This window comes from Globicephala melas, chromosome 7 (assembly GCF_963455315.2).
Source record: "Globicephala melas chromosome 7, mGloMel1.2, whole genome shotgun sequence".
NCBI classification, from domain to species: domain Eukaryota; kingdom Metazoa; phylum Chordata; class Mammalia; order Artiodactyla; family Delphinidae; genus Globicephala; species Globicephala melas.
The window spans coordinates 106,239,696-106,256,352 of record NC_083320.1 but is presented as its reverse complement, the minus strand read 5'-3'; the positions used below and the strand labels follow the sequence as shown (position 1 = coordinate 106,256,352).

Sequence of the window (16,657 nt, the reverse complement as noted above, 5' to 3'; positions counted from 1 at the left end):
ATTCTATTGCTCCTGTGACAACCTGGTGTAGTGAAAAGACCGTGGACTTTCGGATCAGTTCCACCCACATATTTTGTGCACACACGTGTGCATGTTGTGTGTGCACATGCACACATGTGTGTTTGGTTTGTTTCTGTCATCCCTATTACAATCACATGGGCAGAAACACCGTTTTTTTTCACTGTTTAATTCCCACTGGCCAGAAAAGTATGTGGCACATAATGGATAATCAATAAATATTTCTTGAAAGAAAAAAAATTTAATCAACTGTTAAATGATCTGGTTTGGTAAAAATATTGAGGACGAAGAATTTTACGTTTAGTAAACTCCAGAGCACCTTGAAGTGCTATTTCTTTTCTCTCAGTAATTTGCCTTTTCTGCATCACAATTCCTTACTTCGATTTCTAAGCCTAAGTGTTAGTTTTGTACACATTGGAAGTTGAATGCTACAGATGGACATGAGGGTTTATATACCCAAGTGCATTTACAGATCTATTTGGACATACAAAGATTATATAATGAGTATATATACCATTACATAATATATATTATATAGCACACACTAAATAGTGTATAAATAATGCATGTATATTTTCATACATACTATAGTGTGTGTGTGTGTGTATATATATATATATATATATATGGTCTAAACTATATACCACATATTATATATATGGCCGGTTAGCTGTATGCTCACTAAAATATCATTAGTTAAGGGATAAAAGGAAATTTGAGAATTTTAGAATACTTTAAGACAAGTAGGACTTTATTATGTTCAAAATCATTGGAACATAACTAGGTATAGAAATTGATTCCAGGTGGAAACCACTCACATCTTTGCATGAATAAATGCATAGGAGCCCGTTCCTGGCAGGGAAGTGGGGACTCTGATGTGCTATCAGGCACTCCATTATCAGGTCTGCTGAGGAACTTAAACAATCCTCACAACTTGTTTGCACAACTCATTTGCTTGGCAAATCCTTCCTGTTCAGAACCAAAGTAAATTTGAGCTCAGCCTGTCCATGGCTATTAGATTTCAAAGTAACGGGGTCTGAACTTCCAATGATTTCATGTGTATCAAGACGGACTTCTTACCTCTGCCTTAGTGAGCTCACAGATTTATTGGGAAGGGCATTCCCAAATACACCTTCACTACACAGAGTGGTAACTGTGAAAAGATACATACACTAGATACTTACATCCCCAATGAGCAAATCCAGTGAGGGATTCTAATCATGGAGATGATTAGAAGAGAAGGTGGGGGAAGGTAGGGCTCTCAATCTCCATTGTCCCCAGGACCTGGGCACTCAGCTTCCCCAGGTGATCTCCTTCCTCTGCCCCTCTCAATATCTTTCTCCTTCCGGGGGGAGTTGTGGGTTACAGAGGAAACTGGCCATGTGATTAAAGCATCTTCTAGGCCCTGGCCTCAAGATTTTTTTTTTCTGTCCTGTTTCTGGAACTGGATTCTATTTCATTTTTTTTTAAAACTTTTTATTTTATATTGGAGGATAGTTGATTAGCAATGTTGTGTTAGTTTCAGGTGTGCAGCAAAGTGATTCAGTTATACATATGTATATATCTATTCCCTTTCAAACTCCTCTCCCATTTAGGCTGTTACACTACATGAGCAGAGCTCCCTGTGCCACACAGTAGGCCCCCTTTGATGTGACCGACAAGGGATTAGTCTCCAAAATTTACAAACAGCTCATGAAGCTTAATATCATCAACACAAACAACCCAGTCAAAAAAATGGGCAGAAGACCTAAATAGATATCTCTCCAAAGAAGACATACAGATGGCCAAGAGGCACATGAAAAGATGCTCAACATCGCTAATTATTAGAGAAATGCAAATCAAAACTACATTGAGACATCACCTCATACCAGCCAGAATGGCTATCATCAAAAAAATCTATTTTATTTTATACTCTTATCACATGATATCTTCTGGGTCTGGCCTCAGGCAAAATTCCTATGGAGGTGCTGACCAGGAGAAAAGTCTTGGGAATAACCGGGGCAGCCTTTGTTCCTGGGAACAAGTGGCCACCTCCTCGCCCTGTGACAGGATACTTCTGAGCACTGGCAGGGTGAGAAATCCTGTCTCGGAAGCTGCTCTTGAGCACAGGGTCTCAGCCCTGCATCAAGCTCAGGGTAAGAAGCAGCAAGCAAATACAACTACAAAGATTTATGGGAATAAAGAAGACACTTTTCCCCTGGACCCCGAGGGCTTGGAATTGTGGTCCTTTGCAGAGTTTCTAGTATAAACCTTCAGTTAAAGAGATAGATGACACATTTCATTGGCTGGCACTTATCAGCAGCTCTGGGGAAGAATATCTGAGGAAACTGTCAGAAAATGACAGTGTCATGGTTCAGTCACTAACTAAATGAAAAAGACACAGTGGTGAACCAGGCCTGACCTAATCCTGCCCGTCTTCCCTCTCTTTCTGCTTCCGTTGCTGCTAGAAGAATGGAACCAGAGCCAGAGGCAAGAACAGACTGAAGGAGGCAGAAGGAGACTTTGGTGATGCTGTTTGGGATCCACAGGGCCACGTGGGCCACAGAAGCTGCAGCGTGTGAGCGAGGACGTTGCCAACCTGTGAGGCTGCCGAGGAATTGTCCCCTTCAAGACACCCTGACAATCACACAGCTTAGCAGAGGTGGCTCTGGTGACTTGCCTCTCTCTCCATCTGCATTTTCTTACAAAACAAGGAAAATCATACAAACTGATGTGTTCCCTGACGACCCCATTTCCTTTTAACTTTTGTTTTTTGCATGATGTATTGGAAATCATATCCTTGCTTTTTTTTTCTTAATTTTTATTAGAGTATAATTGATTTACAACATTGTGTTAGTTTCGGGTATGCAGCAACATGACTCAGTTATACATATACATATATTCCCTCTTTTTTAGATTCTTTCCCCATAGAGGCCAGAGTATTGAGTAGAGTTCCCTGTGCTGCACAGTAGGTCCTTATTTTCCTTGCTTTGACCTCAGGCGGATCTGGGTATAAGAACCAGGTCTGCCCCTCCCCAGCCGTGTGGCACTGATCAAGCATCTTACCCTCTCTGAGGTTCTGTTTCCTGAAATGCCAGATCGGATAACAACCCTTACTACGCAGAACTGCTGTTTGGATTAGAGATCATGCTTATACAGTTCCCCACAGACATCCTTAAATATTAGAAATGCTTAGTCATTGGTGGCCATTTGAACAATTATTTATATTTCTTTCATTTTGCCTTCTTTTATTTCCTCCCTTTATAATCTATTGTGTATGGTACGGGGGAAAACCTATAGCAAGAAGGCATCCTTCACATACTGCTCTTATTGGTTTGAGTCCACGGTAGCCACAATTCGTAATATTTTATTGCTTCTACTAATCCTGGCTACCAGTAGTTTCCAATAAGCTATGGGATATTTTAATTAATAAAAAAATATTTATAATTGTCTTTGATCCTCCTCTGCATTTATCAGGTTGTCAAAGTTGAAATAAGGTGATAATACCTATTGCTGGGAGATGGGCACTCAAATCCCACAGTGATGTTTAGAGTAATAATTGGTATAACCCTGATACACTGCAGATGTCAATATGGCAAAAGTCTTAAAAATATGCACACGCTTTGCCCTGGTAATGGCACCCCAAGGAATTTATCCTAAGGATATAATTGGTTTTATACATAAAGATCTATGTGCAAAAATGTTCTTGCATCATGTGTAATAGTGAGAAAATGGATACAATCTAAATGTCCAAAATAGATTTGTTAATCTTGTGTATCCATTTGGTACATCCATATAATGGAAGACTCTGTTCTTAAAAACATTATGGTATAAAGTCATATTTACTGACGTGGAAAGATATTTGTATACTGTGTGTGTGACAAATACAGTTAGTAAAACAGTTTCACAGGGGGGGCCTTGGCTTCAGCAGGTAAGGGAGACCCTTACCCAACTCTTCCAGAGGGAAGGCAGGAAAGGAGAAGATGGTCTCTAGCCTCTCCTTTCTCTCTCTGGCTTTCCCCGGGGGGATGGGATTGCCTTAATAATTAGGGAAATTAGGAAAACATCCCTGCAAGTGTGTGCCTGTTATGGACAGAATGTTTGTCCCTCAAAAATTCATGTGTTGGAATTCTAACCCCCCAGTGTGATGGTATCAAGAGGTGGGGACTTTGGAAGGTGATTAGGTCATGCCCTCCCACCCAAATGTGCTCAGGGAATTTATGACAGCTGAGTTAGAAAAACAGCATGTACTATTCACAATAGCTAACATATGGAAACAACCTAAATGTCCATCGACTGATGAATGGGTAAAGAAGATGTGGTACAAATATACAATGGAATACTACTCAGCCATAAAAAAGGATGAAATAATGCCACTTGCAGCAACATGAATGGACCTAGAGATGATCATACTAAGTGAAGTAAGTCAGACACAGAAAGACAAATATAAAATGATATCACTTATATGTAGAATCTAAAAAAATGATACAAATGAACTTATTTATAAAACAGAAACAGACTCCCAGACAGAAAGCAAACTTATGGTTACCAAAGGGGAAGTAGAGGTTACCTTAGGAGTTTGGGATTAACAGATATACACTACTATATATAAAATAGATATCCAACAAGGACCTATAGTATTCAAAATACAGGTCCTATATAGCTATGTATAGTATAGCATAGGAAACTACACTCAATATTTTGTAATAACCTATAAGGGAAAAGAATATGAAAAAGAATATATATATATGTGTGTATATATATATGTATGTATATCTGAATCACTTTGCTGTACACCTAAAATTAATATAACATTGTAAATCAACTATATTTCAATTTAAAAAAAAGAACAATAGTGGTGAGAGTGGGCAACCTTGTCTTATTCCTGATCTTAGAGGAAATGGTTTTATTTTTTCACCACTGAGAAAGATGTTGGCTGTGGGTTTGTCATATACGGCCTTTATTATGGTGAGGTAGGTTCTCTCTATGCCTACCTTCTGGAGAGTTTTTATCATAAATGGGTGTTGAATTTTGTCAAAAGAATTTTCTGCATCTATTGAGATTATCATATGGTTTTTAGCCTTCAATTTGTTAATATGGTGTATTACATTGATTGATTTGTGTATATTGAAGAATCCTTGCATTCCTGAGATAAATCCTACTTGATCATGGTGTATGATCCTTTTAATGGGCTGTTGGATTCTGTTTGTACTATTTTGTTGAGGAATTTTGCATCTATGTTCATCAGTGACATTGGCCTGTAGTTTTCTTTCTTTGTGACATCTTTGTCTGGTTTTGGTACCAGGGTGATGGTGGCCTCGTAGAATGAGTTTGCGAGTGTTCCTCCCTCCTCTATATTTTGGAAGAGTTTGAAAAGGATAGGTGTTAGCTCTTCTCTAAATGTTTGATAGAATTCACCTGTGAAGCCAACTGGTCCTGGGCTTTTGTTTGTCAGAAGGTTTTTAATCAGAGTTTTAATTTCAGTGCTTGTGATTGGTCTGTTTATATTTTCTAATTCTTCCTGGTTCAGTCTCAGAAGGTTGTGCTTTGCTAAGAATTGCCCATTTCTTCCAGATTGTCCATTTTATTGGCATATAGTTGCTTGTAGTAATCTCTCATGATCCTTTGTATTTCTGTAGTGTCAGCTGTTACATCTTTTTCTTTTATAATTCCTTTGATTTGAGTATTCTCCCTTTTTTTCTTGATGAGTTTGGCTAATGGTTTATTCAACATAGTTTTGGAAGTTTTAGCCACAGCAATCAGAGAAGAAAAAGAAATAAAAGGAATCCAAATTGGAAAGAAGAAGTAACACTGTCACTGTTTGCAGATGACATGATACTATACATAGAGAATCCTAAAGATGCTACCAGAAAACTACTAGAACTAATCAATGAATTTGGTTAAGTAGCAGGATACAAAATTAATGCACAGAAATCTCTTGCATTCCTATACACTAATGATGAAAAATCTGAGAGAGAAATTAAGGAAACACTCCCATTTACCACTGCAACAAAAATAATAAAATATCTAGGAATAAACCTACCTCAGGAGACAAAAGACATGTATGCAGAAAACTATAAGACACTGATGAAAGAAATTAAAGACGACACAACAGATGGAGAGATATACCATGTTCTTGGATTGGAAGAATCAACATTGTGAAAATGACTATACTACCCAAAGCAATCTACAGGTTCAGTGCAATCCCTATCATACTACCAATGGCATTTTTCACAGAAGTAGAACAAAAAAATTCACAATTTGCATGGAAACACAAAAGACCACGAATAGCCAAAACAATCTTGAGAAAGAAAAATGGAGCTGGAGGAATCAGGCTCCCTCACTTCAGGTTATACTACAAAGCTACAGCAATCAAGACAGTATGGTACTGGCACAAAAACAGAAATATAGACCAATGGAACATAATAGAAAGCCCAGAGATAAACCCATGCACATATGGCCACCTTATCTTTGATAAAGGATGTAAGAATATACAATGGAGAAAAGACAGCCTCTTCAATAAGTGGTGCTGGGAAAACTGGACAGCTACATGTAAAAGAATGAAATTAGAACACTCCCTAACACCATACACAAAAATAACTCAAAATGGATTAAAGACCTAAATGTAAGGCCAGACACTATAAAACTCTTAGAGGAAAACATAGGCAAAACACTCTATGACATATATCACAGCAAGATCCTTTTTGACCCACCTCCTAGAGAAATGGAAATAAAAACAAAAATAAACGAATGGGACCTAATGAAACTTAAAAGTTTTTGCACAGCAAAGGAAACTATAAACAAGGCAAAAAGACAACCCTCAGAATGGGAGAAAATATTTGTAAATGAAGCAACTGACAACGGATTAATCTCCAAAATATACAAGCAGCTCATGCAGCTAAATATCAAAAAGACAAACAACCCAATCCAAAAATGGGCAGAAGACCTAAATAAATGTTTCTCCAAAGAAGACATACATATTGCCAACAAACACATGAAAGGATGCTTAACATCACTAATCATTAGAGAAATGCAAATCAACACTACAATGAGTTATCACCTCACACCAGTCAGAATGACCATCATCAAAAAATCTACAAACGATAAATGCTGGAGAGGGTGTGGAGAAAAGGGAACCCTCTTGCACTGTTAGTGGGAATGTAAATTGATACAGCCACTATGGGGAACAGTATGGAGGTTCCCTCAAAAAACTAAAAATAGAACTACCATATGACCCAGAAATACCACTACTGAGCATATACCCTGAGAAAACCATAATTCAAAAAGAGTCATGTACCACAATGTTCATTGCAGCACTATTTACAATGGCCAGGACATGGAAGCAACCTAAGTGTCCATCAACAGATGAATGGATAAAGAAGATGTGGCACATATATACAATGGAATATTACTCAGCCATAAAAAGAAACGAAATTGAGTTATTTGTAGTGAGGTGGATGGACCTAGAGTCTGTTATACAGAGTGAGGTCAGAAAGAGAAAAAGAAATACTGTATGCTAACACATATATATGGAATCTAAAAAATAAAAAGGTTCTAATGAACCTAGGGGCAGGACAGGAGTAAAGATGTAGATGTAGTGAATGGACTTGAGGACATGGGGAGGGGGAAGGGTAAGCTGGGACGAAGTGAGAGAGTGGCATGGACATATATACACTACCAAATATAAAATAGACAGCTAGTGGGGAGCAGCTGCATCGCACAGGGAGATCAGCTCGGTGCTTTGTGACCACCTAGAGGGGTGGGATAGGGAGGGTGGGAAGGAGACTCAAGAGGGAGGGGACATGGGGTTACATGTATACATATAGCTGATTCACTTTGTTATGCAGCAGAAACTAACACAACTCTGTAAAGCTATTATACTCCAATAAAGATTTAAAAAAATCATACAAAGGCAACAGTAAAGCCAAACTGATATCACAGGATGTATATACTAAAGGAAATCCCATGGTCAGAATGAACATAATCCCATTTTTCCCAAAGTTCCACCAAGCCAAACGTTAGGAAACTAGAAGCAACACAATCATAAGAGGTTAGGATGGTTTTGTGGACACAGACTCTCTGCAAAGAGTGCTGAGTCACACGTGCAGGCTTGACAGCCAGGAGAGAGCGAAATCTGAACACACACAAACACTGGCTCTCTGAGGATACTGGTAAAAGGGACCCCAAGCAGGGCCTCTGAATCAGCCCTGCAAGCATTGCTGAGTCCAAGGACAGTACAGTCACTGATTTTCACAATGATGATCCTGAGTCATCAAGAAAAGGTGACATTTCATGTTCAGAGTTCTCTGTTTAAGAAGGCAAGGAAGCATGTGATCCAGTTGAGAAAGATTTCCATTTCAAATAGTTAAAAATTCTTTAAAAACATTGTCGGTGCTTAAAGGGGTAAGTGACAGTTATCTGGAAAATTCACTTATGTGGGACAATTCTTCCCTAAGGATTCTAGATCAGTGAGGCAGTGGGTGGGTTGTATTTAGTTAGGTTTCTAGCACTTCTGCTTGTTTGACATTTCATTGTCTAATTTCCTCAATCCTTTCAAAATTCCTCACTTTCAAGGACCATAAGTTCCTTGAGGCTAAAGATTCTGACACCCTTTCTTGGATATTCCACATCCTTGTGCTACTCAGCCATTTTTTCCCCCTTTTTTCTGCCATGAATGAGGAACTGATATGCACAGAAATGACTGACTCCCAGGGCATGCATCAACTTTGACAAAGCCCTCCTGACGTTGTGCAAACCCTTTCGGGTTTTGGTAAGCAATCCCACAAGGTTTTTTTGCAACCCTTTATCAGCCATCCACGCTAAAAAACTAACCGTAAGAGAACAAAAAAATATATAAATACAGTTAATATAATTTTTCCTAAAAGTAAACTTTATTTTAAAAGAAGAGTCATTTCCATTAAGGCCTGCACTTTTCAGGTAACGTGAGTACTGCAAACACACAGGATGTGGCCGCTTTCCCTGTTGGCCTCCTTGCCTAATACTGCTCCTCTATGTTTCCTTTGCCCCAGACACAACTCATTGCTCTTTGGTGAGTGTGCTGAGATCTTTGGTGCTTTCTCGTCTGCCAGAAATACCATTTCCGCTTTCACACTTCCTACGTCTAACTCAAATGCTCTCTTCGAGTGCCACTGATCTCAAGAAACTTTCCATTCTCACCACGATTGCAAGATGGGTGTTGTCGCTGCCCCTTTTTTGAAGATGGAGAGAAAATCTTGAGAGGTTACAGAACACCCTCGAGGTCACACCCTGGGTATCAGAGCAAGGACGAGTCCATCAGGAGTCTCTCCTGGTGGCATTTCTCTCACTGCATAGGGAACCGTTGTAGTTGCAGCCCCATTTTTGGCAAACCCCCCCTCTCCTACGTATTCCAGGGTTTCAGGGCCCAACTGCCACAATGCGGTCATCCTGCATGGCCTTCGCAAAGGGGCCTGGGCAGGAGTAGTTCTTACCTGGCGTGTTGAGCAGGCGGGACCTCTTGCAGTGGTAGGCCACCTCTTGTTCACAGTGCTCCGAGCCGTCAATCACGGCCTCCAGCTGCTCCAAGCTGCCTCCGTAGTCCAAGGTCATGGAGTAGGGCTTCTCAGCGTTGGCACCTCGCACATGGGTCAGCTCCGTGTTGTTGTGCTGCACCAATGTCCAGATCTTGTCCTCTGCCCAGAAAACACAACCAAGGAAGGTCAAAAGAGGATCATGCTTATAGACCTCCAAAAGGCTGGAAAGAAAAAAAAAAAGACAATCATGCTTGCAGTGTGATGGATGGTGGCTGGATGTGCATCAACTAACGGCCACTCAAGCACTCTCCTCATGCAAAGAATTTGGCCGGAGAATTTTTGTTTCTCCCAGAGTTCTACCCAGAGTTAGTGTGAGGGTTAATTATCTTAAGAGCTAAATTTGTGAAGTCTGTACTCCACAGTCTCTAGGCTAAGCATTTAATGTTCATTATCTCATTTAAAATGGACACGATCTATGCAAAGCCATGGAACTAGAACAGAAAGAAACACAAATAGGTAGACAACAGGTAGAACAAGAATAAAAGGAAATGAATTCATCTGTTGTGGGAAAGGACAATTTGGATGGGGAAGAACTTAGAAACTGAGAAATTAGATACTCTGTGACCAGAAGTAGAATATAACTAAATATCCTTGAAGGTAATTATCCTGGCGATCACATACACACAAAAACATAGATCACTGACAAGCTGTCGAATGCACAAAATGTTGGTAATTAAATGAACAAAAATTAAATGTTAAATGTTCATAATATTAACTACATAAATAAATAAAATAAAATTGACATTGTCTAAATCAGAAGGGAGTCGATCCTGCCACATCAAAACTGAGGGAAAAGTGAATAAGGAAAATTAAGCAGTTTTCCTAAGATTACATAGTAAATGTCTAAGCAAGAATTGGAACCCAGGATGTCTGACTCCAACGCCCCTACATCCAGATATTGACACACACACTTCCTCACAAGAGAAAAACTAGCATAGATCATTGTCTCAGAGAATCATAAGTACCACGTTGAAAATAAGACCTATACACAGAAAGTATCTGTGAAATACACGTCATAACAAGGATGAGATTGTGTAATAGACACTGAACATGCAAGGCACTTAACTGCAGTTCGTTAATATTTATTCGCCATGCTACTTCTACTTGCCAAAAATATTTTAACAGGTTTACATTAAAACAACATGCAGAGATGAGGCCCTGTGGGTCAGGGATGGAGAACATATTTTACCTATTATAGGTAAGAATGGAAGGCAAAGAAAGGAGATGAATTTCAGTTTTAGAGCCTGAGAGATCTGACTTGAAACCTATTCTACTAACAACAAGCTTGGACAAGTCACTTCACTTTTCTGGGGCTCAGTTTAATCATCAGTTTAAAAAAAAGAAGTCACAAGGCACGATCATACATTCTGGAATAATAGACTGAAACATTTACGGCAATTGGACATAGAATTGAATTCTGAACATGCTTACGGATAAAGAGAAAGAGGAAATACGAAGACTTGAGAAGCTTCTGTCATCTGAGAATCTTGCCCACATAGTAACGTCATCACTCTTCATAGATGTGCAGAGCTGAAAAAGAACCTTGCCCAGAAGTCACATGGTTTCCTTCCTCTCTCACCCACTTAGTTTTACAAATGAGGAAACCAAGGTCTAGGAAGTAGGGGAAGGACCCAAGGCATATCTGTTAGACAAGAATGGTGAGCACATATACTGCCCGTAACCACTATTTCTAACTAGTACTACTTAGAAGCAGGATCGTGGCTGTTGGCCATGAGAATGAGAAGAAGGAGAAGGAGAAGAAGCAGCAGAAAAAAACTGGCAACCAGGATCCCCAGTATTAATATGTTCTCTACCCTAACTCTGTATATGACTTGGGATAAATAACTTCATCGCCCTGTACTTCAGTTTTAATATGTTAGAAAGAGGAGGAAGAGAAAGTTTGCTCTCAATTCTCTCTAAAGTATTTTCCCAATTCCTAAAAATGGAAATGTTTCTTGCAGCATAAAATTGAACTCTGCTCAAACATTCTGATTCATCTTAACACTATTTCCTAAAACCAGCCCCCTGATAACCCACATGTCTCCAATGTTTAATCGAGACAAAATTACATTTTCCATAAAGTCTATAAAAAAATCAGAATGAAGGTTTTTGGATTTTGACTTTGAAAGCAAAAATAAAACATGATTCATATTGGTAAAAATAATAATGTTACATAAATAATTAACTGGAAACTCCAAAAATGTTGGTGCTAATATAGACAAATGTCAATAAAATAACCAAAGAAAGTAATTGCTCAATCATGCAATACTGTAGAGGGAGAAATAAAAACTGCTGATTTTGAAATGTCCACGGTGCTCAGAAGAAATGGAAATCTAATTTCTAATAATAGATGGTATACTACTGTTTCATACTAGGAAATTTTATGTACATCATCTCCAGTACTGATAATAATCATAGATAACAGTATAAATATAGATACTGGATATAAATATAGATATAAATGTAAGAAGGGGAGAGAAAGTAAACTTGTCCCCAGTCTCAATTCATCCAATCTTTCTGATTCCCAAAGTGGTCCACATAGCATCATTAAATCATATAAATGTGGATTTCCTTCCAAATGTACACTGATTTTTCATACCTATATATGCATCCATTGATCATACATTCATTATCAATTTTCTTATTTGTTCACTCATTAGCTCATTTTTCCAAAACCATATTCTATCTTTGGCAAGATGGAAAAGGAAGCCATGTCAGAGAGACAGTCTTTTATCTTAAAGCCACAAATATTGCAAACCACAAATTCTGGCCCTGACAGTGAACTGGTTTTAATAGTTCAACTCTTGGTCCTTTTTGATACATGCAATATACAGAAGATACAAAGGAACTACTAAGATCTCCAAAGGGTCCCCACATTTCACTTAACAGACATCACAATCACAGTCTGAGCGACAGGAAGAGAGACGATTACTCGAAACCTAGGGTCTGTTAGCTGGCTTTCATTTCAAAGATGCCCTTTGTCCTCTCAGTATTTTCCTCCTGGGAGAGAGCAACATAAAGGCTAAAAACAAGGAGACAATTGGATATTATTTTTTCTCACTTTCTATTTTTTCCCCCACTTCCTGGGTAGCAATGCAGATTAAGCCCTGAACCCTGACAAAACATGAAAGGCCAGGGGTCAGTGCCACTCAGGAGAGGCAGCTTTGATGGTTGATGTTCCTGACGCTTGGAATTGGATGGGGACAGGTGAGGTGGTCTTAGCTAGGGAAGGTCTAGGTGAAGGATTTTCAAACAAGTTAAGATTCATTTTGAATAGTCTTTTACGTGGATGGAGGGAGATCCATTCATGGACCTATATATACTTTAAATAAAATTGGACCCATGAGCTAAATGTTCAAGATGGTACATTTGGTCAGTGCACAGTGGAGATTAGTGGACACAGCTTGGATTCTGGAGCCAGAAGATCTGGATTTGTGTGCCAGCTCTACACTTCCTGGTTAAGCATCCTTGGTCAAATGATTACTTCTCTAAAGTTCAGTTTCCTCATCAGTAATACTTAAAAAAAAACAGCAATGATGCCAACTGTAGAAGGTGGTTGTAAAGATTTAAGTGAGGGGATTAGTGTGAGAAGCTCCTTTATTAACTAAATAATGACATTCAACAGAAGTCTGTGTGTACCTCTTAGATAAAGGTATATAACATCTCCAACTCAAGGAGCTCACAGATATCAGATGCTGATATTAACAACAGCATCAAAAAGAAGAAGTCTTGACTGGTCTCTTAGAGCTCTCATGGTCACTTGTATTAACACGGTTCTTTCCCTGACCAGAGAGTAAGACCCACAAACACCTAAAGGGGGCAAAGGGGAGGCACTGTGAGCCTTGCCTTCTCTCTGCAGACCCATGGGGAAAACACATTCAAAAGACCCAGAACAGGAAATGCTTCCCTCTGGCAGTTCTGTGAACTTGGAGTCCCACACAAGGAAACCAGCAGAGGTTTCCCTGTAACTCAAGTCGGTCCATTTTCATGCAGAGACTGCGGAGTAAATCGTCTAAATGCTATGATTGGCAGAGCATCATAAAGTCCTCCAGGCTCCATACACCCACCTTGGCTGACCTGCCTCCAGTACCTGCCCTCCACCACAGGACATCCACCCTAAGTTCTAGTCTCTAGAGATGCATCTAGGGCTCAAGGTACAATGAGACTTCTGGCTTTAGAAACTAGCCCATATGATGGGCATCTATGTTCTGCTCCAGCAGTAAGACTTTGGACAAGTTATATACATCTCTGAAGTTTCCTCATTGGTAAATGGGATATTTATATTAATCTTTCCATCAATGATGATATTATACTGATTCGGAATCTTGCTTTACATGGACCCATAACTTGTTGTCTGGCATGCAAAAGAGTAAAGAATCTTTATGTTCGAATTTTTCGATGACATTAAAATGAAGAAGGGGACTTCATTCCTTAGAGGGTTGGGGGTGGGAAACTCATCTGGCAAAGGAGGTTAGCTAGAGGTCTGGACTGCAGTTTCTTGTAATATAGCCGCCGCTGTATAAAATAAATGATTATTATCTTGTCCAATTATCTTTTCACTCTGAAATAGCCTCATGTGTCTCTATATTTATTTTCATCCCTTGCATTTCTGCAGATGTCTAAAACAGAATTTGTCGTTTAGTCCTCATAGACCCAGAAACCTAGAAAATCATTGCCCTTGATACCACGGTTTGCTACCCAGTTCATTTTCTATTCTTTCTTCTACTGTATTCAGTCCTATGATGAAAAACAGAGCCCCATCTTTCTAACTTGCTTAAAGGAATATATGTACTGAGTTACCCAAGACAAATTCTCTGCTTAAGAGAGGACTGCATTTGAAGAGTTTTTGAACTGGCAGAAACCTATTCAATTCATTAAGGATCTTAGTTATTCTAAAATTAGTTACTATGTATTTAAAATATTTGTTTTTTTAATCAAATAGATGGTTTGCAAATAGTTTCTCTCATTCCCTAGATTGCTTTTTAATTTTGTTGACTATTTCTTTTCCTGTGCAGAAGCTTTTTAGTCTGATGTAGTCTCACTTGCTGATTTTTTTCTTTTGTTGCTTGGGCTTTTGCTGTCATAGTCAAAAAATCTTTGCCAAGACCAGTGTCAAAGGGACTTCTTCCTTATGTTTTCTTCTAGGTTTTTATGCTGTTAGGTCTTCTGTTGAAGCCTTTAATCCTTTTCAAGTTAATTTTTGAGTGGTATAAGATAGGGGTCCAATTTCATTCTGCATGGGCTTTTTCATTTTCCCAACACTATTTATTGAAGAGACTGTCCTTTACCCATTGAGTATATTTGGCTCCCTTGTCAAATATCAATTGATCGTTTATATGAGGGTTTACTTCTGGGCTCTCTGTTCTGTTCTACTGGTATATGTGGCTATTTTTGTGCCGATACCATACTGTTTTACTTATTATAGCTTTGGAAAAATGGAGAGATGTTAATTAAGGGTACAAACTTGTGATTAGCAAATAAATAAGTTCTAGATATCGAATGCACAGCATAATGATTATAGTCAACAGCACTGTATTATAAACTTCAAAGTTGCTAAAAGACTAGATCTTAACGGTTCCCACCAGAAAAAATAAAAGATAATTATGTGACATAGTAGAGGTGTTAGCTAATGCTACCACGATAATCATATTGTAATATATAAATGTATCAAATCAACACACTGTACATCTTAAACTTACACAAAGTTGTATGCCAATTATATCTCATTAAAAAATAAAATATTTGTTTTTTAAAAGCAGCATTCAGCCCAATGCACTTGCCTGAGCATAAATGATGCCATAACCCAAATCCACACAAGGCATCATGCCACCTTTAAGCATAAAGGAATTACAGGCCATAGGTCATCAAATAGCATGTGTTATAAAGGTCCAAGGCTTCATTTCAAAGATATGACAATGGGTTGTTATGAAGACTAGTAAAGCATTTCCCGTGTTGCTTTGTGAATTTAGCTTTCAAGTCTATCTCCTTACAAAGCTGAGATCTCCCAGGATGTGAAATGTATCACTCATTCTATGTATACTGTGTGATAGCCCCCAGGGTACATACACAGGAGGATAGTGCACTGCCTAACTTCTTCAAAAGTTTACCATCATTTGGGGGAAAACGTGGTATGCATGAGAATGACAGATGTCTCATGCTGTTGTAAGTACTCTTGAGATTACAAGTAAGTGGGGATGCCCAGAGTTCTGTTGGTGGCAGGGTTGGGGCTGGCGATAGACTATACACTGTTTTCCTTGAGAATGGACTGGTCAACAGAGGTCATTCATCCTTAGACCATCAGCACCTTGGCTAGCATTGAACGCCATGTAAGACTTCAGGAGATCTTCATCAAGAGGAGGCTAATCACCAGCATGTATTATGTAACGGTTCACATGTAAAAGAACTCTCAAGTGATATGATCAAAATACACGCAGTCAACAACATCATCAAGAGAAAAGCAAAAGAGGTTTCACAAAGAGTCATCAGAGTAGTAATGGCAGGATATTCCAGAATATTCTATTTCCTTATCCCTGCTGTGAAATCTTTCCCCGTTGTCACCCCAGGAAAGCCCTCTAGGAACCTTCGTCCTGGAGCTCTAGTTGATCCGCCTGGTCCCTCTCGCTCTCATTTCAGAAACTGTAAATTGTTTACATACAGAGACACCATTTAACTCTCTTATTTTGGCTCTCGTTCTGTCCGATCGGTATTATCATTGTGATGATCATTATTGTTATTAATAAGAGTCATTACAGATGCTATAAGCTGTTCTATCTGTTACCATGGAGATCACCACTCAAGAAAGAACAAACAGGAGGAGAGTGGAAAAAGAGAGAGAGAGAGACAAGAGATAACTCTGATTAATAAAACCTCATTCTATACACATATCTGTCACTTTGCAGAGGCAGAAAAGAAACCTTCAATTTTTCTCTCACAATGCTTGGAAGGAAGTCTACAGATTGTCAATACACAGTTCAATTGAACTTAAATCACTGTGGGGAGCTGCTTACACTCCTTTGAAAATTGTGCCAATTCACTTATACTCCTATTGTAATAAAGCAAGTCTACAGAAAGGTCCCTGGGGTCACTTC

General features: G+C 38.9%; 1 protein-coding gene across 1 annotated transcript in view; it reads right to left on the bottom strand.

Moving 5' to 3' along the window:
• CNTNAP5 (contactin associated protein family member 5) overlaps positions 1–16,657 on the bottom strand; it is an 886,651-nt gene that overhangs the window by 242,745 nt on the left and 627,249 nt on the right. The window contains exon 13 of the mRNA XM_030840366.2: positions 9,468–9,668. Coding sequence (XP_030696226.2) covers positions 9,468–9,668 — 201 coding nt within the window. The remainder of the gene's footprint in view (positions 1–9,467; positions 9,669–16,657) is intronic.